Genomic DNA, 22,507 nt, shown 5'->3' with positions numbered 1-22,507 from the left:
AAACCCAGCAGCGCAGTCCGTGTTGATGGAAAACATGGGGAGAAGGCTGAGGGAAAGCGGGGGTGGGGTACTGCAGCCTCCCCACTCACAGCTTCTATTAGGGCCCTGCAGCCTGGGTCTGGCCTTGAGACTCACCCAGCAGAGACTCAGCCGGTGTTTGCTGAATTCATATGCTTGAACCCATGAGCGCCTCAGAACCATCCCTGGGCTAATGTCTAATGTGTCTCTATGGCCGAGATTCAGAGCTGGGCCCTGGAGACGCAGCCCCTGCCCTCCAGGGCCTCTGGCTGGCGGGGAAGATGCATGATGACAATGTGGTGTGTGGTGTGGGAAGCCAGGGTTGTCAGCGCCCGAGGAAGGGTTGGGGGAGATCAGCTGGAGGAGGTCATGCCGGGCAACTGTGTAATCTAAGACCCTGGGGAGTTGGGTTGAATATTCTGCCCTCCCAGAAGGCCAGCAAGGCTGACTCACCACCAGCCTCGTGCCCACTGGGCTCCCACCCCTTCCCAGGACCCTCCCCTAGCTCGGTCCCCCTGAGCTTGGCTTCCCACCCTGCAGGTATCCTACTACAACCAGGCCACCCCAGGTGTTCTCAACTATGTGACCACCAACGTGGCCGGCCTCTCCTCTGAGTTCTACACCACCTTCAAGGCTTGTGAGCAGTTTCTCTTGGACAACCGGAATGATCTGGCCCCCAGCCTCCAGACCCTCTAGATGCCCTCAGTGGCCACATCATGCCCACTCCCACTCCATCCTGTCCCCAAGGACTCACATACAGTGCCTGGAGAAAGCCAAAGACCTTTATTTCTTCCTGCCTCCCCGTGGGAAGCCTCCGCCCTGAGGTCCGCTGGCCCACCACCCCTGGGTGCTCAGTTTCTGCCAACATCAGCCAGCAAGTCCTTGTGGTACCCCTGGGGTAGCCTGTAGTAGACTCGGGTCCTGTCCACAGCCCTAGCTGCCAGCAATGCTGTCCTCACAGAGGCATAGTCGCCCCCAGCTGGGTTGTGCTCCACTGTGACGGTGGCCCGGGGGGAGGATGCCAGCAGCCTGGCTATGGCTCCAGCTGTGCTGTGGCCCAGCAGCATGGCCTGCATCTGGAAGGACACAGGTTGCCAGAGCCCCTGGCACAACTCTAGCATATCTGTGAGCAGCTGTTCCCTGTAGCCACTGCCCAGCACCTCCTCAGGCCAGCCTGGTGCCACAGTCACGTGGGGGAAGACCTCAGCCACAGCTGTAAGCAGCTCTCTGCCAGCCACATGGCCAGGGACCGAAAAACTCCCGTGGGAGATTTTGGCCCCAACCCACACAGGCCAATGCAAGAGGCCAAAGCTGGAGAGGCGTGCCAGCAAGGCCAGGGATGGCCAGAGGGCTGCGGGCTCTGCTATTTGCAAATGGATGCCCCAGTGTCCGGAATGTGTGGCCAGCTGCTGCAGGCAGGACTCTAGCGTCAGGATGCTGCCACTTGGAGTATGAACAATGGGCACGGGGTTTTCAGCCACAGTTCCCTCGAGGCCAGTGTTCAGCAGGATCATGCCTTCTGTGTCTGGAAGAGGCGGCAGAGGCAACAGTGTTTAGGATTTGGGTTATCATAAGGTGTTAAGAGTCCCTTGTTAAAGGGGCAGTGGGAGTTATGGGGTCATCAAGGACCTTGCCTCTCTGGAATCTGTCAACCCAGTTTTGGGCTCCAGGTGGATGGGTTGCTTTATAAATGTGCCTGGTGCATGAGAAACTCTTGTTTCAGCTCTTGGGCTTTACCCATGACTCAGCCTGGGGGCCGGTGCCAGCCTTGCCTGCAGCAATGTGACTGAGGACTGGTCTGAAGGCCAGGAGCCCTGTGCTCTTGACATCACTGTACTCCCTCTCTCCCTCCCCGCAACCCTGCCCCACCTTGCATCCAGGGTATGGTGTAAATAAACCCGTGTTGCCATGGCAACAGAGACCCACGGTACCTGCCCCAAGCAAAGGACACCCCTGCAGATGAGCTGGGAGCACCAGGGCTGAAGGGTAGACCTTACCTGGGAGGGTCATTGTTGCTGTTTTACCGCTGCCCTGGACGTCAGGAACTAGCCACTGCACATTCAGACCGTCATCCCCGGGCAGCTGGAGAAGAGGGATCAGGCTGCCTCCCGTGTAGTACATTGGTTTCCGTGTGGCATTCACTGTGGGGACCCAAATCGCCAACGTGAAGTGGCTGCCATTCACGGAACACCTTACCTGGTTGCTAGGGTCCCATAGGCCACAGCTCTACGGGCATCCTCTCTAAGCCTCATTGCACCCTGCCAAGTAGCTCTCATTTCCTTGCTTTGTAGACTAGAAGAAGTGACTTGCCCAAGGTCTTATAAGCAGTAAGCAAAGTTGCTGGAAGTGGAACCTGATGGGACCAGGTCTGCCTGGCCCCAGAGCTGGTATCCTTCCTGCTCGCTTAGGTGGCTCCCATGGCAGGAATGCTGAGTCTGATGGGGCCCCTTTGAGATGGCTTAACTGCAGCCCTTCTGGGTTTGGGGTCAAGGGAATGAGGGGTTTGGATGGTGGCATCTGATCACTGCTTCACGAATACAGTGGAGGCCTCTGAAACATTACCAGCAGTGGAGCTGTGCACCAAGGGAAATAATGGGGGGTTTGGAATTTGCTGGTTTCCTACCTGCTGGGCCACATACAAGCTGAGTGACTGTATAAATTCCTGAACTGTTTTGAGCTGCTGTTTCTCTATAAAATGGAATCCCTCAGTTTCTCTATAAAATGAATGTGTGGGTCAGGCAGGTGGCTCATGCCTGTAATCCCAGTACTTTGGGAGGCCAAGGCGGGTGGATCACTTGAGGGCAGAAGTTCGAGACCAGCCTGGCCCAACATGGTGAAACCCCATCTCTATTAAAAATACAAAAATTAGCTGGGCATTGTGGCGCAGGAGAATCGCTTGAACCCAGGAGGCGGAGGTTGCAGGGAGCCGAGATTGCGCCGCTGCACTCCAGCCTGGGTGACAGAGTCAGACTACATCTCAAAAAAATAAATAAATAAAAATAAAATGGATGTTTGAAGCTTAGCATACCATCCCAGGGCCTGGCACACAAAATGCAGCCGCCTCCTGTCCCACCCCGGCCTTCCCCCTTCTGATATCCCTTCCACCCAGCTCTGCTCCAGTGCCCACCAGGTGCTGCTCCATGCAGAATCCAGCCCACACCACCCTTCCCAATTCCTCTCCTTACAGGCCAGCTGCTTGAACTGTGACAGGAGAGGCTCAAAGATGTCATAGTAGACTTGGTGGACAGCAGTGTTATCCCGGACGTAGAGCAGATCTTCCACCGACATGGGGTCCGAGGCAGCCTGCCACAGCGTCAGGCTGTACCTGGGGACACGAGAGCTGGCTCGGTGCCTGTCTGGGCCCAGCAAGACCCTCAGCCCCACTCCTGTGCTCAGAACTGGATGTCAGCTGGGCCCAGGGTAGAGCATCTGTCCTCCAGTCGCCCACCTGCCACTTCTCCCTGAGTCCTACCCCTTCCCAAGGACAGGAGCCAGAGGGAATTCAGGAAAGATGACTGAAAGCAGAGGCCCAGGAGGGAGGGGGAGCCTGTGCTGCCTCCTCACTTGCAGTGTCTATTTCTGAGTCCTGTCTTAGGAAAGGGGCAGGACAGATGGGGGAGGGTGTGGAAGGGTGGGTCAGGCATCAAGAGGGGGAGGGGGCAGCTTTGGGAGTCCTGTGGAAGGTAGGGGGGATAGTGGGGGCAGGGGAGTCTCTAAATTCCTATAGGGTTATCCTAGGGCAGGGGTTGAAGGCACAATCTGCGTAGCCCCAGGGGTACAGCTGGCTCCTATTGGAGGAAGCTGTGGGGAGACAAATTGTGTCTTGGTATAAATATTTTCCAGAGGGCAGAGAATTACCCACCAATGAAAGGGCTCTCTCGGGAGGTAGTGAGTAGCCTGTCACCAGAGGTATGCAGACAGAAAGCAGGGACTCTGTAGAGGGCATGAGCACCGGCAGGGGTTGGACGAAATGACCTTTAAGACCCTTCCAGCCATGAGCTTCTGGGATCTTCCTGGGGGCATCAGTGCCTCCAGGAGGGTGGGGGTGGGTTTGGTGGTTTTCACCTCTCAGATTGGCTCAGCAGCCAGCTGAAGTGGGGCCAGGCGGGCCGCACCATGGAAGACCGCACAGGGAAGGTGACCCTCTGGGGCACCCCTCCCACCAGCTCGTGCATCTTCTCCACCATGGCTTGGGTGTACGTCCTGTTTGGGGACGTGGACACGTAGAAGGTGGTCCAGCCTGGAGACAGGGTAGCCTTGGGATACTTCTCCTGGACCAGGGCCAGGAACCTGCAAAAAAATCAGAGATGTTGGTCTCACGGAGCTACAGCGGCCCCTTCCTCTCCTCTGGGGTCTCATCACAGTGCTAGGGAGTGGCAGAGCCTATTGGATCTATGATAAGGTCAGAAGCAGAGTCCCAAAGGACAGAATGGCTTGTTTCAGGTCCCATAAATTGGGCGTGGACTTTGGAGTCAGGGAAGTCTGGGTTCAGATCCTGATTCTGGTCTTGGGCAGGTAACTCAACCTCATAGACAGCATCCCTTCCAGCAGGGCAGGCTTCTTAAACATCCCCATATAGACAGGAAACTGACTCAGAGCCCCAGCGTGTGGGAATCTGAGCTCTGCCAGCTGGGAGTCTCTGAAGTTTCTCAGGTTTTCTTTAAAAATCTCCCTCCTGTCAGGTGTGGTGGCTCACACCTGTAATCCCAGCACTTTGGGAGGCTGAGGCAGGTGAATCACCTGAGGTTGGGAGTTCGAGACCAGCCTGACTAACATGGAGAAACCCTGTCTCTACTAAAAATACAAAATTAGCTGAACGTGGTGGCACATGGCTATAATCCCAGCTACTTGGGAGGCTGAGGCAGGAAAATCTCTTGAACCCAGGAGGCGGAGGTTGTGGTGAGCTGAGATCGTGCCATTGCATTCCAACTTGGGCAACAGAGTGAGACTCCATCTCAAAAAAAAAAACAACTTTTTTTCCTGTCTTCCTGCTTTCCTTCCTCCCTCCCTCCCTCCCTTCTTTTCTTCCCTTCATATCTTTCTCTCTTTTCTTTCTATACGTGGTCTCGCTGTGTTGCCCAGGCTGGTCTCAAACTCCCGAGCTCAAGGGATCTGCTCACCTCGGCCTCCCAAAGTACTGGGATTATAGGTGTGAGCCACTGTGCCCAGCCTAAAATTTTATTTGAACTTTGCCTTGATGAAAATATTTTAGTTTTTTTCTTTGTACTTTTCTTCTTCAAAAGATGCAAATTTTAATAGGCAAATTATGTTGCCACCCACTGCCCACCCAAAAAAACCCTACTGAGTAAAATTAGCACTCTGAGAAGACAGGTCATATTTATCTTGGGCCATTGATTACATTTTCCAAACTGCTACTTTTGGAAGGCACCTCAGCTTGAGAAGCACAATAATAAATTGGATGGATGGAGGAAGAGATGGATGGGAAAGAGCCTGGAGCTTAGAATCAGAAAGGCCTGGGTTTGAATCTTTGCTCTGCCACTTACCAGACTTAGGCAGGTCTTTTAACTTCTATAATATAGTTCCTGCATTAATAAAATGAAAATAACACTACCTACCTCATTCTCATAAGAGTTAAACGGTGTTCTGCAAGTCAAGTGCTTAAAACAGTTCTGGGACACATAATAAACTTCGAACAAATTGAGCTTCCACTATTGTCAGCTTTATCATCTGCAATATGGGGAGAAAGCCCTAACCTGGCAGTGCTAGGTAAGGATGAGATCAAAGACATTCTCTCTCTTTGTAAACTGTAGAGCACTGTGCAACTACTGTATGTGAGGGCTGTGAGCAGCGGTGCTGGAATTCATGAGGGGAATTCCAGCTGGGGAAGGAATCAAGGTTTTAGACCTCTCTAGCAGGCCAAATCCTGTGCTGGTCACTGGGGAATACAAGGGGGCACTTGGCCCTGTCTGCTCTCCAGGAGTTCAATGTAGTAGGGGTGACAAATCTGTGAACACCCAGTGACAGCCCCATGAAGTCAGGGCTGTGTTAGAAGGAAGTGTAGGGGTTGAGGGGCCCAGAGGAAGTGCTGCAGTGGCCCAAGATGTCACGGAAGTTTCTAGGAGATAATGACTGGCCGGTGGTTTGTCAGAAAAGGGGGGAAAGGCATTGGAGGAAGAGGGAACAGCATGTGCAAAGGCTCAGAGGTGAGGCTATATATAGTATGATTGGAGACAAACTCAGAGGTCCCCTAAGATCCCCATCCTGTGGTAGGTGTTGACAGAAGAGGGCTGGACACAGCTGGGACAGAGAGGCGAACACTCACTGTGTGGCATTGACCTCAGTTGAGATGAGCATGTTGGGGCCCTTTAAGATGTCAGCGTTGATCCACATGGGCCGCCGGACTTTGCCTTCCTCTGTCAGCCGCCGCAGGAGGTCCAGGGAGGGGCCCACGGCCTTGATGTTCTTGAAGTCCAGTTTGATGCCTGTGGGGAAAGGAACAAGGGCTTGGGGAAATGGCGGGGCTTGGGGAAATGGCGAAGGAACTAGGAGTACATGACTCCCTGGGCAGAAAGCAGAGCGGGTGTGTGTGTGTGTGTGTGTGTGTGCACGCGCGCGTGTGCGTGCACAGTGGAGTCAGGGGAGGGCGGAAGGACCAGCACCACATCCCTGCAGGGTGTGAGGAAGGCCTTTCGAAGAGACAGAACTAACTCAGAGAAGAAGGGCCTGCCTCTAGAGGAGTTCCCATCTCCTGCGGGGAGGAAACAGAGGCCAGGTAAGGACTTGGGCTTGTGGCTGCTGCAGCTGGGAATCAAGTCTCTGCTGAAAAGGGGCTGTGGTTCCTGAGCAGGGCAGACTCGGAGGGTCCTAAACCACCAGAGCCTGTAGGGAGGTTACTCAGCCTCCAAGAAGGTGCATTTGAGTAGAGGAGGAGATCTCTGCAGAGAAAGGACTTGGTACTTTTCAGGGTGGTGAGGAGATGAGGCTAGGAAGATATAGAGGGATGTTGAAAGCCAGGCCAAGATCACACTTTTTCCTGAGGACAATGGGGAGCCACGGAGGGTCAAAAGAGAGGCGTGGCATGACAAAACTAGTGTTTTGAAAAGATCCCTCAGGTGTGTGTGTGTGGTCATGGTAGTCAAGGGAAGCCTGGAAGGGCTGAATGTGGGGCAGGAAGCCAGTGAGGAGGGAGGTCCTGGAGAGATACAATGTGGCTGCGACTAGATGGGGGCAGGGTTATGGGTTAGGATTGGTGGATGCAGCAACTGAGTTGCCGTGAGGATGAGGGAGAGGGAGGCATTATGGTGACGCCTGGATTCTGACTGTGACTGGTGAAGGGGTGCAGAGGGGAAGGGTGGGGCTGGGCTTTGAACACGTTACGTCCAGTTCTGTGGATACAGGAGGAAGCACTCTGAGCATGCGTGGCACTTTGCAGTTCACACTGTACTGCCGGCTGTCTCCCCTGTGTGTCTAGGAGAAAACACCAGGACCTGCACTGACATGCTCCCCATCTCGCCTAGTCCTCACTGAGCCTGGGCATCTATAACATTGTGATGAGAAAGCCAAGGCAATGAGCACCTCATGTCAGGGCTGGACTTGCTTCCCAGTGAGGGATCTCTGCACATGCTGCCCCAGGGCCAGAGGGCTGGGGGCCGGAGAGGGTTTCCAGAGAGGCCCTTACCCTTTTGGGAAGAGCCCAGCACAGCGTCCAGCCACTGCTCCAGTGTGTTGTCACTGTAGATAGCCGGGGGGTGTGCCATGATGGGAACTCCTGTCTCATTGGCTGTGCCGAGCCCTTCTACATTGACGTCAGCCTCCAGGACTGTGATGTTGCCTGTGGAAGGGGCAACAACTCAGTGAGTTCCTTTTTTTAAAAAAGGAAAACTTCTTTCTCATCATAAAAGCATTACAAATTACAGAACATTTGAGAAATACAGAAAAGTGGAAGAGGAAAATATTCACCCACACTTCCATCATAGTTTCACATTCTGATGGATTTTTTCTTCCATTTTCTTCCATGCATGGGTTTTTTTTTTTTTTTTTTTTTTCTTCTGGAGACGGAGTCTTGCTCTATCGCCCAGGCTGGAGTGCAGTGGTGTGATCTTGGCTCACTACAACCTCCACCTCCCAGTTTCAAGCAATTCTTGAAATTCTGCCTCAGCCTCCCAAGTAGCTGGAATTTACAGGCGTGTGCCACCATGCCTAGCTAATTTTTGTATTTAGTGGAGACGGGGTTTCACCATATTGGCCAGGCTGCTCTCAGAACTCCTGACCTCAAGTGATCCGCCCACCTCAGCCTCCCAAAGTGCTGGGATTATAGGCGTGAGCCACCGCGCCCGGCCCTATGCATAGTTTTTACACAGTTGAGACTCCACTGCATTTATAATTTTTTATGTTTTTTCAACATTATGACACATTTCCACGATCTTTTTTTATGCATCTCTTTAGAGCAAACAAGGCAAAAAAACAAAAAGCTTCAAAAGCCCTGGTTGAGGGTGTTCACTACCATGTAGTTGATCATCCCCCATCCCTGAGATGCTTTGGTAAGTTTCTGATTTTTGCTATTAGTCTTGCTATGTTGCCCTGTCTGGTCTTGAACTCCTGGGCTCAAGCAATCCTCCCACTTTGGCCTCTCAAAGTGTTGAGATTACAGGTGTGAGTCTCAGTGCCCAGCCCACAGGGTCATTTTTAAAGCCCATTTTATCAAACTGCTTTCCGGAAGAGTTGTTCTGATTCTTGTTCCTGCACAAGGTTGCCCATCTCACCGCATCATCACCGACACTGAGTTATCTTTTAGCTTCACATAGTTAACTCAATCAGGTGGACATCTTCGGATTCCTGCCTTCAAGAATTCAGTCTAGTAGGGAGCTCAGACCTTTCTAATGGGAAGCTGTCTCTAGAAAATCATGCAAGGGGCACTCACACTTGAAGAGTGTAGTGGAGGGGAGAGGGGCCGCTTTTGGCCCTTGCAGCATCACAAACGAGTGATGCGAGAAGGGGCCTTTTCTCCTGCTTTCTCCCTGACTCCTGACCATTCTTCTCACCTCTAGCACTGCTTCCCTGCAAGTCTGTTCTCTATAGAGCCAGCAAAGTGAGTGTCCTAAATATGTACCTGATCATGTCACTTTCTGTTAAAAAAAAAGGCCAGAAAACCTACCCATTGCTCTAAACATGAAACCCAAACTCTTTATCATAGTCTTCGTGGTCTGTACAATCAGGGCCTGCCAGATTTTCCAATTTCATCTCATGTTCCACTCTCCTTCATTCTCTGAGTTCCAGGCACCCAGCTTCTCCAACTTTAACATGCACACAAATCCCCCAGGAACTGTAAAAATGCGTGTTCTGATCACTAGGTCTGCGGCAGGGCCTGAGATTCTGTTTTTTTTTTTTTTTTTTTTTTTTATGAAGTCTCGCTCTGTTGCCCAGGCTGGAGTGCCGTGGCGTGATCACGGCTTACTGCAACCTCTGCCTGCTGGGTTCAAGCGATTCTCCTGCCTCAGCCTCCTGAGTAGCTGGGACTACAGGTATGCACCACCACCATGCACGGCTAATTTTTGTACTTTTAGTGGAGACGCGGTTTCACCATATCAGTCAGGCTTGTCTCGAACTCCTGACCTCAGGTGATCCACCCGCTTCAGCCTCCCAAACTGCTGGAATTACAGGCATGAGCCACCAGGCCTGGCCCGAGATTCTGCATTTTTAACACACTCCCCAGGGATGCGCCTGCTGCTGGTCCATGGGCCACACGTTGGGTAGCAAGGCTTTAATTTGTTTTGTCCTCCCCATCTCTGGGCTGTTGCCTGGCAACACTCTTCTCTCAACTTTACTATGGCACCTCCTGCTCATCCTTTAGTGTTGGCTTAAAAAAAATCACTTCCTCAGCCGGGTGCGGTGGCTCATACCTGTAATCCTAGCACTTTGGGAGCCCGAGCGGATCTCTTGAGTTTAGGAGTTCGAGACTAGCCTGGTCAACATGGTGAAACCCCATCTCTACTAAAAATACAAAAATTAGCCAGGCATGATGGTGGGTTCCTGTAATCCCAGCTACTCGGGAGGCTGAGGCAGGAAGAATCACTTGAACCTGGGAGGTGGAGGTTGCAGTGAGCCAAGATCACACCAGTGCACTCCAGCCTGGGCAACAGAGCGAGATCCTGTCTCAAAACAAACAAACAAACAAAAACTCTTTTCACCTTAAAAATTGTGACTTGCCTTCCAGAGGCTGAACCTGGGGGCTGACTTGCTTGGGGGTGGGAAGTGAAGGAGGAGAAAGAGATGAGAGGAAAGGATTTGTTTCCTGTGGCCACAGCTGTAGCCCTGGTCCTCAGGAAGCCATATTCGGGAGGGAAGGGGACATGCAGTCACTAGCCCTCCTTGTGCCAGCTTTACCCATCTGCAGGAGCTCGCGGTGGCTGTGTGCAGACCGTGAATTGACACTGCTAGCTTCCAGTCCCCACCCTAACACTTTCCAGCTGTGTGATCTTGGGAAGGTTATTTGATCTTTTTGTGCCTGTTTCCTCATCTGCAAGAATTAAATAATAAAATATCCCTGGTTAGGCATTCACTAAGTGTTAATTATTTATATGGAGTTGATTGCTTAACTAGTGTAAGGGGCCGTCTGATTTATTTCTGTTGCTTCAGCGTAATTATTAATAATGACCTCAAAAGAGCCCTGCTTTGGTTGATTCGGTCATTCTACCAGCCCTCAGACCCCAGTTTCCTTGTCTGAAATGGAAGGAGTTTGCTTGAGCAGTGGTTCTCAAAGTTGGTCCTGGGGCCAGCAGCCTCAGTATCACTTGGGGGTGGGGCCAGCAGCCTGTGTCTTCTGAAACGTGCCCGGGTTTGAGGACTGTTCCCTTCATCTTTTATAGCTACTGCTTTAAAGTTCACTAGCATGTTCGTGAACATTATCTACTGAGCTTCCCAATAGCCCTGAAGGAGAGGGTGGGGGTGAAGCGTCACGCAGTGGCTTGGAGCGTGCACTCTGGGGCTGACCACTCTGGGCTCCAATGTTGGCTTAACTGCTTTCAGACAGTGTAACCTTGGCTAAGTCACCTAACTTTTCTGAGCCTCTATTTTTCTCCTGTGAAATGTTACCCATGAAACAGGTTGCATGGTAGTCCCAGGAGAACCTGTGTGTAATGTGCGCCCAGTGAGCCTTGGCCAACTGGTTACTGTAACCATTTTTGAAGTGCAGATTTCTGGCTTCTTGAGGCTTTGAAGGTAAAGGCTTCCTTACAGTTTGGTCCCTGACAGGTCGAGGAAGGGGTAGCTGGGAGGGAGGACAGTATAGTCATTACTTTGGAGTCAGACATGTGGTTTAAATCTAAGCTCAGAGTTTGTCAGCTGCACAACCTTGAGCTGGTCACTTAACCCCTCTGAGCCCCTATTTCCTCATGCTGAAAGACATGTAAACAGCCATCATGCCACCACAGTGACCAGTGTCTGATCCTCACTTCTCTCCCTCTGTCTTCTCTATCCACTGCCCTGGTCTGCCTCAGTCTTGGCAGCTGGACTTACTGTTCAGGGCAGCTGTCATGGCTTTCTTGCTGTTGGCTGCGTGGTACCAGGTGACCTCCAAGGCATCTCGCCGGCTGATCTGGCCCAGGCTCAGCAGGTAGTCCAGCATGTCGGCATCAGGGCTGCAGGCCTCCAGCTCACAGCCTGGAAGGAATCCCAAGGGGCTGTTAGCGTCTGTCCTCGCCCCAGCCCAAGACTCATGTTCGTTCATCCCATGACCCTCCCTGGGCTCCCACTGTGTCCAGTACCCCATCTGGCAGAGGGACAGTGAGGCTCAGACTCACTGGTGCTACAACAGAGGGAAATGAATGGGCTCCTGGGGCCCAAGGAAGCCTCATTACCAGCCTGAGGCAGTCAGGAAAGGGGGGCAGGTTCACAGAGAAGGGAACACTTAAGGAAGACCTTGAAGGATGGGTGTAAATTTCACAGAAAAGGGAGAATAGGTTATTCCAGACAGAGAGAAAGCAAAGGCTTGGCTTCAGGAGAGTGCAGTTGCCTGAAGAGCAATTGGCCTGGTAGAGATGGAACATAAAAGTGGAATGTGGAAAGATTGGAAGAGGGGGCCAGGCATGGTGGCTCATGCCTGTAATCCCAGCACTTTGGGAGGCCGAGGTGGGTGGATCACCTGAGATCAGGAGTTCGAGACCAGCCTGGCCAACATGGTGAAACCATGTCTCTACTACACATACAAAAATTAGCTGGATGGACGTGGTGGCAGGAGCCTGTAATCCCAGCTACTCGGGAGGCTGAAGCAGGAGAATCACCTGAACCCGAGAGGTGGAGGTTGCAGTGAGCCGAGATTGCACCACTGTACTCCAGCCTGGATGACAGAAAGAGACTCTGTCAAAAAAAATAAAAAGGCTGGGTTTGGTGGCTCACACCTGTAATCCTAGCACTTTGGGAGGCCGAGGTGGGTGGATTGCCTGAGCTCAGGAGTTCAAGACCAGCTTGGGCAACATGGCGAAACCCCATCTCTACTAAAAATACAAAAAATTAGTTGGGTTTAGTGGCATGCACCTGTAATCCCAACCACTGGGGAGGCCAAAGCAGAGAATCACTTGAACCTGGGAGACAGAGGTTGCAGTGAGCCAGAGATCATGCCACTGCACTCCATCCTGGGTGACACAGTGAGACACTGTCTCAAAAAAAAAAAAAAAAAAAAAAACCTGTGCGCGGTGGCTGACGCCTGTAATCCCAGCACTTTGGGAGACCGAGGCAGGTGGATCACCTGAGTTCAGGAGTTCACGATCAGCCTGGCCAACATGGTGAAACCCCATCTCTACTAAAAATAGAAAAATTAGCTGGGCGTGGTGGTCCATGCCTGTAATCCCAGCTACTGGGGAGGCTGAGGCAAAAGAATTGCTTGAACCTGGGAGGTGGAGGGTGCACTGAACCCAGACCATGCTACTGCACTCCAGCCTGGGCAACAGAGCAAGACTCTGTCTCAAAATAAATAAATAAATAAATAAAATTTTAAAAAAAGATAAAAGATTGGAAGAACGTTGGGATCAGGTTGTGAATGGCCTTGAACTTTAGCAAAGGAGTTGGTGTGTGCTGAGGGCAGCGAGCGAGGGTTGCTTGGAAAGATCTGGGCTGCAGAGCTAACATGAGCTGACAAAAGCAGGCAGAGGGACCTTGTAAGAGGGGTCCAGGAGGAGACTTCGAAGCTTCTCACAGGGCAGGGCTGGAGGGATGGAGGGCAGAGGGCAGAAAGGCAGAGCCCTTGAGGCTCAGGACTGAGGAACACAGGCATGAGGTGGGGGCATGGTGGCTACTCCAGGTACCTGTGTGAATGGAGGAGCCCTTCACTGAGAGGCTGCAGGGGCGAGCAGCTGTTGGAGGGAAGAGATGAGCTCAGCCTAGTCTGCTGAGTTTGAGATTGCTTGTGTGACTCCCAGGAAGGGCACAGGAGGAAGGTCTGGGCTGAAAGCCAAGATCTGATGGTGTTCAGGCAAGTGAAGTAGGAAAAAAAGTTAAAGGGGGCCAGGCACAGTGGCTCATGCCTGTAATCCCAGCACTTTGGGAGGCCAAGGTGGGCAGATCACCTGAGGTCAGGAGTTCAAGACCATCCTGGCCAACATGGTGAAACCCCGTCTCTAGTAAAAATACAAAAAAATTAGTTTGGTGTGGTGATGCCCACCTGTAATCCCAGCTACTTGGGAGGGTGAGGTGGAAGAATCGCTTGAACCCAGGGGGTGGAGGTTGCAGTGAGCTGATATCATGCCACTGCACTCTAGGCTGAGTGACAGAGTGAGACTCTGTCTCAAAAAAAAAAAAAAAAAAAAAAAAAAAGGCCAGGTATGGTGGCTCATGCCTGTAATCCCAGAACTTTGGGAGGCCAAGATGGGCAGATCAGGAGGTCAAGAGATCAAGACCATCCTGGCAAACATCGTGAAACCCGTCTGTACTAAAAATACAAAAATTAGCTGAGTGTGGTGGCGCCCGCCTGTAGTCCCAGCTACTCCGGAGGCTGAAGCAGGAGAATCTTTTGAACCTGGGAGGCGGAGGTTGCAGTGAGCCAAGATCACACTCCAGCCTGGCGACAGAGAGAGACTCCGTTTCAAAAAAAAAAAAACCACAAAAAATTAGCTGGGTATGGTTTGCACACGCCTGTGATCCCAGCTACCTGTGGGCCTGAGGCAGGAGAACCGCTTAGATCCAGGAGGCCGAGGCTGCAGTGAGTTGAGATTGCACCATTGCACTCCAGCCTGGGGGACAAGAGTGAAAACTCCGTCTCAAAAAAAAAATAGTTAACGGGACTTTCTGCTGGGGAAGTCAACGGGACTTTCTGCTGGGGATGAACTCATGTAGGTTTGGGGGATGGAAGAGAGAAAGAGCTGTGGATGGGGAATGAGGCTTGGTGGGGACAAGGGCTCAAGAAGAGCTGGTTGGCCAGGCATGATGACTCACACCTGTAATCACAGCACTTTGAGAGGCTGAGGCGGGTGGATCACCTGAGGTCAGGAGTTCGAGACCAGCCTGGCCAACATGGTGAAACCCCATCTCTACTAAAATTACAAAAAATTAGCTGGGCGTGGTGGCGGGTGCCTGTAATCCCAGCTACTCGGGAGGCTGAGGCAGGAGAATTGCTTGAACCTGGGAGGCGGAGGTTGCAGTGAGCCGAGAATCGTGCCATTGTACTCCAGCCTGGGCAACAAGAGCAAAACTCCATCTAAAAAAAAAAAAAAAAAGGGACTGGTCAGAGCTGTAAGTGGGAAGTGGGGATAAGGAGCGAGCGATGAGGGAAGCCACTCAGGATGACATGGGGGGAGGCACCTACCTGGCTGCCGCAGGGTGATGGCAAGGACTGTTGCGGCAATGACCACCACAGACACACAGGTAATGCCGGCAAACACCCACTTGACCTGATTCTTTGATAACTGCTCCCTGCAGACCATGGCGACGCTCTCTGGGGAATGCCCCCAACTCCGTGCGGCCCAGAGTCCCTGAGGCTCCCTGCAGCTGGGATCCTGTGGGAGGCAGGAGCTCCCAGCAGCACCTAATTCTCCACCAGGCCTGGTCTGCTCTGCAGCCCTGTAATATCCCCTCTGGAGATAACCCCTGAAGCCCCTCCTCCCTCCCCGCCCCAATCCTCTTCCCCACACCCTCCCAGGATCTTAACAGGCTAACCAGAATATCTACCATCCCTAAAATGACCTTTGAGCACAGTAAGAGGCAGCAGAGAATGTTGGACCGAGCCCCGACCCCTGGCTGTCTGCCCCTGCCTGGGAGTCAGGAGACCAATCCCAGCCCCTGTTGCTTTTCTGGAGTCCTGGAGCAAGTGTCTGCCCCTCTCTGGGCTTCATTTCCTTCCGTGTAAAAGGAGGCACTAGACTGGGTGATCCCGAACATTCTGTTCTTTCCCTTTCTAACTCCAGGCTTTCTGCCCTGCCCTCAGGGAATCCTGCATTATCAGGCCAGGGTGGTGACAAAGACAGATTAGATCTGCGTAAGGGGCAATAATCTTCCTTTCATCTGAGATTATGGTTAACAGATTATCTACCTGGGATAGAAATGGATAGTCCTGGCATGCTGGCATGGGTTACTGCAGGCCGGTTCTGGGGCAGGGAGTCCATGGGGAAGGGGCTGAGTCACCACTTCATGCAGAGGGAGTTCTGGGGGCCCTGGTATGGGAAGCAAGTTAGAGGCTGCCCCTATTCTGAGGACCCCAGAATTTAAACGAGTCCGAGAATCACCTGTAACGTGCACGGAGACTTCAGCGTCTACACATTGGGGCTCACAGAGAGATCCGGAATGTGAGGCTGTGATAGGCCACCCGAGGCAGAGCAGGGCACTTGGTGGCTTTGACTGTGTGTGTGAAAGGGTGTCTAGAATGATGCCCAGGTGGGCAGATGGCCGGGACTGAGGGGTGGAGGGGCAGGGTGGGAGGGATTTTGGTCATGGGGCTTGTCGTGGGTCATTCCTGAGTTGATTTTCCTGCCTTGGCCTCCCCGAGGAGGGAACTGGATATAGAGGCTGTGGGCTCAGGACTGAGATCAGGGCCAAAGACAAGGGCATGAGCATCATTTTCTGGCCAAAGCAAAGAGAGAAAGGGATGGAGGCTGACTTCTGGGGACCACTGACAGGCGGAGAGTTGGAGGAAGAGGCATCAGTGGAGGAGAGGGGACAGCAGAGGGCGGTGAGGGGTGTCATTGGGAAGGTCAAGAAGAAAGGAGTGGTCAGCCAGGCCGGGAGATGGAGCCGAATAAGGACAGCCCCCGATGCTGGCCAGGACAGTTTCCCTGGATCAGTGGGGAGGGCAGAGGTCAGATCAGAGCCTGTTTAGAGGGGCCAGGAAAGACCAGAGAGGCTGAAGGTACAGGAGGGAGAGGCACTGGGACAAAGTGAGGATGGGAGCAGGAGGACCTGGCGCTCAGGGGGTGCTATTCTGTAGGATGTGGGGAAGGGTGGGCATTGTGAGTGGTGAGTCTGGGGGTGCTGGTTGGGAGGTGATGTGGTGAAGGGGGACAATGAGGGAGAGGTTTGAGGACAGGGAGGTTCTGTTGGCCGGTCGGGGCATGTGTGGTATGCCTACAGGGATCCAACGAGACCCAAGCTGTGGGCTGCTAGATGGACAGGACCCCATTCAACACCCCCTCCCCACCACTGTGTATATCCGGAAATGTGAGACTGTGATGGGCCACCCGAGGCAGAGCCAGCCCTGGAGCCCAGGCTCAATTCTCAGTTCTTGGAACCTCTGGAGAGAGGGAGATCTAGTCTGTCTGGGCTTCTGGCTCATTCTCCAAATCAACTCAACAAACTCAGCAGCTGCCAGGAGCCAGGCCCTGGTGGGGTGTCAGGGCTGCTGGCTGGAATGGAGCAGGGTCAGTGCTCTGGGGTCTGCTCAGGAGACAGTAAGGGGGCTGTAGACAAGCAGGAACATTTTTGTGAGTCCCCTTTCTTATTGGGGCTGCTCTCTCAGGCCACCCACTCTGGACTCCAGAATCCAAATGCTAATTGGGCCTCACCCAGATCCCTTCTGTAATAAGGCATGGAAGGGTGTGTTAACTGGGATATTATGATAGCCGCAAAAAGTTAACAGAATGACAGAAGCTACATCTCGAGTAACAACCACATATGCTTTACTCTACAGTTAAAGTCTAGAGGAAATTTCTGTTTAAGAGTTGGCCATAAAAAAGAAAAGAAAATGCCGAGCTGGGCGCGGTGGCTCACGCCTGTAATCCCAGCACTTTGGGAGGCTGAGGTGGGCGGATCACCTGAGGTTGGGAGTTCGAGACCAGCCTGACCAACATGGAGAAACCCCATCTCTACTAAAAAATACAAAAATTAGCTGGGCATAGTGGCGCATGTTTGTAATCCCAGCTACTTGGGAGGCTGAGGTAGGAGGATGGCTTGAATCTGGGAGGCAGAGGTTGCGGTGAGCCGAGATTGCGCCATTGCACTCCAGCCCGGGCAACAAGAGTGAAACTCTGTCTCAAAAAAAAAAAAAAAAGAAAGAAAGAAAGAAAAAAAGAAAAGAAAAGGCCAGCATGGTGGCTCACACCTGTAATCCCAGCACTTTGGGAGGCCGAGGCAGGCGGATCACTTGAGGTCAGGAGTTTATGACTAGCTTGGCCAACATAGTGAGACCCTGTTTCTACTAAAATACAAAAATTAGCTGGGCATAGTGGCATGAGCCTGTAATCCCAGCTACTCGAGATTACAGTACAGGCTGATGCAGGAGAATCGCTTGAACTTGGGAGGTGGAGGTTGCAGTGAGCCGAGATTGCACCATTGACCACCAGCCTGAGCGACAGAGTGAGACCCTGTTTCAAAAAAAAGAAAAGAAAAGAAAAAAGAGAAAAGACAAGAAAAGAAAAGAAAAGAAAAGAAGTCTAGAGGAACAACAAACCACTAGAATCATACAATATGACTCCAGGGTTGTCCCCAAGCCCCATACTGATAAGTCTCACCTAGTCTGGCTTGCATTTTTTCTGCTTTTATTAATAATATTATTTGTGATTTCCTACAAAGTGTCCCACATTTTAATTTCATCCACTTGTCACACAACACTGCCAAATGACTCTCATGTCCCCATGTTGCAGGCAAAGAAATCAAGGCTTGGAGAGGTCGAGACTTGTCCCAAGTCACCTCTATGTTAAGTTCAAATGCAGGTCAGGCTGACTGTGGGCCTATCTGCCTGATTTTATCCATGTACTTGTCCCTTCTTATTCACACCCATTTACAATGGGACAGTCACTTATTTTGGCAAGAATATTTAACAGCAATGCTGGACAAATCTATTTTTGAAAGAAAAATCAAGAACTTAGTTCTTACGGTCCACGAGGGCACCCCCTGCACAAACCATTCTCATTTTGGAATTGCTGCTTATTTAGTGTTTGTGACACTCTTATGAAGGAGGCATTCTTTTATTTATTTATTTATTTATTTATTTATTTTTGAGGCAGAGTCTTGCTCTGTTGCCCAGGCTGGAGTGCAGTGGCACAATCTTGGCTCACTGTGACCTCTGCCCCCTGGGTTCAAGTGATTTTCCTGTCTCAGTCTCCAAGTAGCTGGGATTACAGGTGCGCACCACCATGCTCAGCTAATTTTTGTATTTTTAGTAAAGACGGGGTTTCACCATGTTGGCCAGGCTGGTCTTGAACTCCTGACCTCAAATGATCCACTCACCTCAGCCTCCCAAAGTGCTGGGATTACAGGTGTGAGTCACTGTACCCGGCCGAGGAAGGCATTCTTATGCCCCTTTTTCACAGAAGGGAGCCAGAGTCAGTTTGCAGCAGAAAGGGATGCCCATGCCCTGTCATTCCGACTCCGCGGGCCGTGTGTCACCTGTCCTCCCTGGGAAAGAGGCCGGTGAGCCGAGCTCTGAGGCACAGAGCTTCGCCACTCTCTTGGCTCCAAAGAGCTCTGCAGGATGTCTGGGAGGAAAGAGACTTCATCTGGCTCTGGTTTTTGGCAGGAGGAACAGCCCTGGAACCGACTCCAAGCTGCAAAGACTCCTCCATTGTCTGTGACACTTCTCCTGGGGCATAAATTACTAAACAAGTTACTGAGCATGCATTCTGTGCCAGGCACTGTGCTAGGCTCTGGGATCCACCCCGTGGCATACTGTGGGAGAGAAGAAAGCAGGGGCTGTCAGGGGGCTCCAGCATTTCAGATGTGAAACAGCCATTTTATTAATAGAGTTGGTGCACATCAAAAACACAGAGCAGGCTTATAGCCTGTAAGGACGTCAGACATGGAAAGTGGCAGTGGGCCCAGGTTGGGGCATGCAGGATGGAGAAGACACAGGTTAGAAACCCCAAACTCCTGGGTGGGCCAGGAGGCTTTCAGAAGAGGCTTGGCTGACTCGGAGAACCATCAGGGACGGGGGCTAGGGAAGACCTGCCAGACAAAGGGTGCAGTGTGTGTGGGAGAGGGCCCAGGCATGAGGGAGAAGAGCCTGTTTGGGAGCGTGAGCGGTGTGGCTGGAGCAGCAGGTGGGAAATGTGGGGAGGCGGAGGGGGAGAGAAATGAGACTGGGGAGCCCCGGAGGCCTGGGTCACCCTGATAAAGAATTTGGCTTCAACCTGGAGGGGTTGGGGAGCCCTTACCCATGGGATAAGCAGGGAACGCCACACTCAGCTTGCATTTGGGAGGTGGCTGGAGGCTGGAGTTGAGAAATGGTTCTGGAGGCCTGACTGCCTCTGCATCCAGGCTGTCCTGTTTCAGCACTGCTCACCCCTGCACCCCCGCAGAGCCACAGGACTTCCCACACTGCATTGCTCAGAACAGCAAATGGCCCAGGGAAGTGTGTGCCTCAGGCTGTGTTATGTGGGTTACTCTGATACTCTCCCCACTCCCATACCATTGCATGTTACAGGGGAGATGAAACCAGGGGTGGTTCAGAGGCTCCAACATTTCAGACATGGAGCTGTCATTTTTAGAACTGGTGGCTCACACCTGTGATCCCAGCACTTTGCGGGGCTGAGGTGGGAGGATTGCTTGAGCCCAGGAGCTCGAGACCAGCCTGGGCAATGCAGGGGGATCTCATCTCTACAAAATAAAAAAATAAATTAGCGAGACATGGTGGTGCATGCCTATAGTCCCAGCTACCCAGGAGGTGGGAGGATGGTGCCACTGTACTCTATCCTGGGCATCAGAGCAAGACCCCATCCCCCCCCACCAAAAAAAAAAAAAAAAAAAGGAAAAAAGAAACCCATTTGCCTATTTTGACACTGTCATGAATTTGTACTGCTTAGGTGGTCTCAGCCCTCTAAATGGTGGAATTTTATTTAAAGTAGTTTCATGTTGGTAGTGCCCCAAGATAACTACTACAAGCAAAAACATGTTTTCTTAAGAGGAAGATAGAGGCTGGGTGCGGTGTCTCATGCCTGTAATCCCAACACTTTGGGAGGCTAAGGTGGGCGGATCACTCAAGATCAGGCATTCGAGACCAGCCTGGCCAACATGACGAAATCCTGTCTCTACTGAAAATACAAAATTAGCGGGGTGTGGTGGCTCATGCCTGTGATCGCAGCTACTTGGGAGGCTGAGGGAGGAGAATCACTTGAACCGGGGAGGCAGAGGTTGCAGTGAGCCGAGATTGTACTGCCGCACTCCAGCCTGGGCGACAGAGCAAGACTCTGTCTCAAAAAAAAAAAAAAAAAAGAAGAACACAGCTTTAATCCAGGCCTCAAGGAATTCTGAGGCAAAGTTTCAGGGAAAATAAGCAGTTCCCTGTCAACAATCCCAAAAATCATAAGAAAATAAGGCACCATGGGTGAAAACCAAGAGACGATGTTAACAGCAGAATCAGACCCACAACGTGTTCAGAATACAAACTTATCAAAAGTAAAATAACATGGTTTTTTTCTTCTTTGTTTTTTGTTTTGAGATAGAGTCTCACTCTGTTGCCCAGGCTGGAGTGCAGTGGCGCGATCTCGGCTCACTGCAACCTCTGCCTCCCGGGTTCAAGCGATTCTCCTGCCTCGGCCTCCTGAGTAGCTGGGACTACAGATACATGCCACCACACCCGGCTAATTTTTTGTATTTTTAGCAGAGATGGGGTTTCACTGTGTTAGCCAGGGTGGTCTCAATCTCCTGACCTCGTGATACGCCCGCCTCAGCCTCCTAAAGGGCTGGGATTACAGGTGCGAGCCCCCGTGCCCGGCTTGTTTTTTGATTTTTTTGAGACAGTGTCTTGCTCTGTCATCCAGGCTGGAGTGCAATGATGTGTTCATGTCTCATTGCAGCCTTGACCTCCTGGGCTCAAGCTATTCTCCCACCACAGCCTCCCAAGTAGCTAGGACTACAGCTGTGCACCACCATGCCTAGCTAATTTTTTTGTGTGTGGAGATAGGGTGTCACTATGTTGCCAGGCTGGTCTTGAACTCATGGACTCAATCCATCTTCCTACCTAGGCTTCCCCAAATGCTGGAATTAAGGCATGAACTACCATACCCAGCCTGTTTAATGTTTTTATTTTTATTTTTATTTTTATGTTTGAGACGGAGTCTTGCTCTGTCGCCCAGGCTGGAGTGCAGTGGCACCATCTCAGCTCACTGCAAGCTCTGCCTCCCGGGTTCCAGCCATTCTCCTGCCTCAACCTCCTGAGTAGCTGGGACTACAGGCACCTGCCAACATGCCTGGCTATTTTTTTGTATTTTTAGTAGAGACGAGGTTTCACCATGTTGACCAGGATGGTCTCGATCTCTTGACCTCGTGATCCACCTGCCTCGGCCTCCCAAAGTGCTGGGATTACAGGTGTGAGCCACTGCGCCTGGCCTGTTTAATGTTTAAAGAAATAAAAAAAACAAGCCAGGTGTGGTGATGGCTCACACCTGTAATCCCAGCACTTTGGGAGGCCTAGGTGTGTTTGGAGCAAGCCCCCCAGAGTCTGGCCATAAATGGCCCCAAAACTGGCCATAAGCAAAATCTCTGCAGCACTGTAACATGTCCATAATGGCCCTAATGCCCACGCTGGAAGGTTGTGGGTTTACGGGAATGACGGCAAGGAACACCTGGCCCACCCAGGGCGGAAAACCGCTTAAAGGCATTCTTAAGCCACAAACAAAAGCATGAGCGATCTGTGTCTTAAGGGCGTGTTCCTGCTGCAATTAATTCGGCCCATCCCTTCGTTTCCCATAAGGGATACTTTTAGTTAATTCAACATCTATAGAAACAATGCTAATGACTGGTTTGCTGTTAATAAATACGTGGATAAATCTCTGTTCCGGGCTCTCAGCTCTGAAGGCTGTGAGACCCCTGATTTCCCACTTCACACCTCTATATTTCTCTGTGTGTGTCTTTTAATTCCTCTAGCGCTGCTGGGTTAGGGTCTCCCTGACTGAGCTGGTCTCGGCAAGTGGCTTCCATTCGTGGGGGCTCGAATCCAGGTCAAAGTGTCGCCGGAGCGACGGATGGAATGGAAAACTAGCTGGAGGACACCTGAGTACTCTTAAAGCAATCCCCGTGGTGAGTAAGAAGGGGAGTTCGGAAGCATCAGGGTAACAATGGGATGGGTATGGGGTCTGGTTCGTTTCACCTTAGAACTTTTTCACACTGATAACGA

The 22,507-nt window shown here is 51.8% G+C and overlaps 2 protein-coding genes across 9 annotated transcripts in view; one reads left to right on the top strand and one right to left on the bottom strand.

Moving 5' to 3' along the window:
* Nucleotides 1–22,507, top strand: part of ACOT11 (acyl-CoA thioesterase 11) — a 91,738-nt gene that overhangs the window by 65,125 nt on the left and 4,106 nt on the right. For 6 of the 8 annotated variants that reach the window (XM_063698374.1, XM_063698371.1, XM_063698372.1 and 3 more), the window contains one exon: nucleotides 22,258–22,410. In XM_063698374.1, the coding sequence (XP_063554444.1) occupies nucleotides 22,258–22,410 (153 nt within the window). Of the gene's footprint in view, nucleotides 1–558; nucleotides 3,039–22,257; nucleotides 22,411–22,507 lie in introns of those variants that run through there. The other 2 variants (XM_031008513.3, XM_031008520.3) reach the window with 1 other exon arrangement.
* On the bottom strand, nucleotides 787–15,021 carry FAM151A (family with sequence similarity 151 member A). Its single transcript, XM_004025850.5, has 8 exons — nucleotides 14,774–15,021; nucleotides 11,494–11,637; nucleotides 7,658–7,810; nucleotides 6,302–6,461; nucleotides 4,084–4,308; nucleotides 3,204–3,343; nucleotides 2,016–2,159; nucleotides 787–1,543 (listed from the first exon to the last, which is right to left on the bottom strand). Exons 1-8 carry the CDS (start codon nucleotides 14,889–14,891, stop codon nucleotides 870–872), a joined length of 1,758 nt encoding a protein of 585 aa, XP_004025899.4. The 5' UTR covers nucleotides 14,892–15,021; the 3' UTR covers nucleotides 787–869.

This window comes from Gorilla gorilla, chromosome 1 (genome assembly GCF_029281585.2).
Source record: "Gorilla gorilla gorilla isolate KB3781 chromosome 1, NHGRI_mGorGor1-v2.1_pri, whole genome shotgun sequence".
In the NCBI taxonomy this organism is placed as follows: domain Eukaryota; kingdom Metazoa; phylum Chordata; class Mammalia; order Primates; family Hominidae; genus Gorilla; species Gorilla gorilla.
Note: the sequence above shows the minus strand (reverse complement) of the source record. Positions and strands in the feature narration are given on the sequence as shown.

What these genes read in the sequence shown, in the direction of transcription:
- FAM151A (XM_004025850.5), bottom strand. Translation starts at nt 14,891, where the DNA reads ATGGTCTGCAGGGAGCAGTTATCAAAGAATCAGGTCAAGTGGGTGTTT. An exon ending in GCTGGGCTCTTCCCAAAAGG is followed by an intron (nt 6,462 to 7,657) that starts GTAAGGGCCTCT and finishes CTTTCCCCACAG; the next exon opens with GCATCAAACTGGACTTCAAG. An exon ending in CTGCTGAGCCAATCTGAGAG is followed by an intron (nt 3,344 to 4,083) that starts GTGAAAACCACC and finishes TCGTGTCCCCAG; the next exon opens with GTACAGCCTGACGCTGTGGC.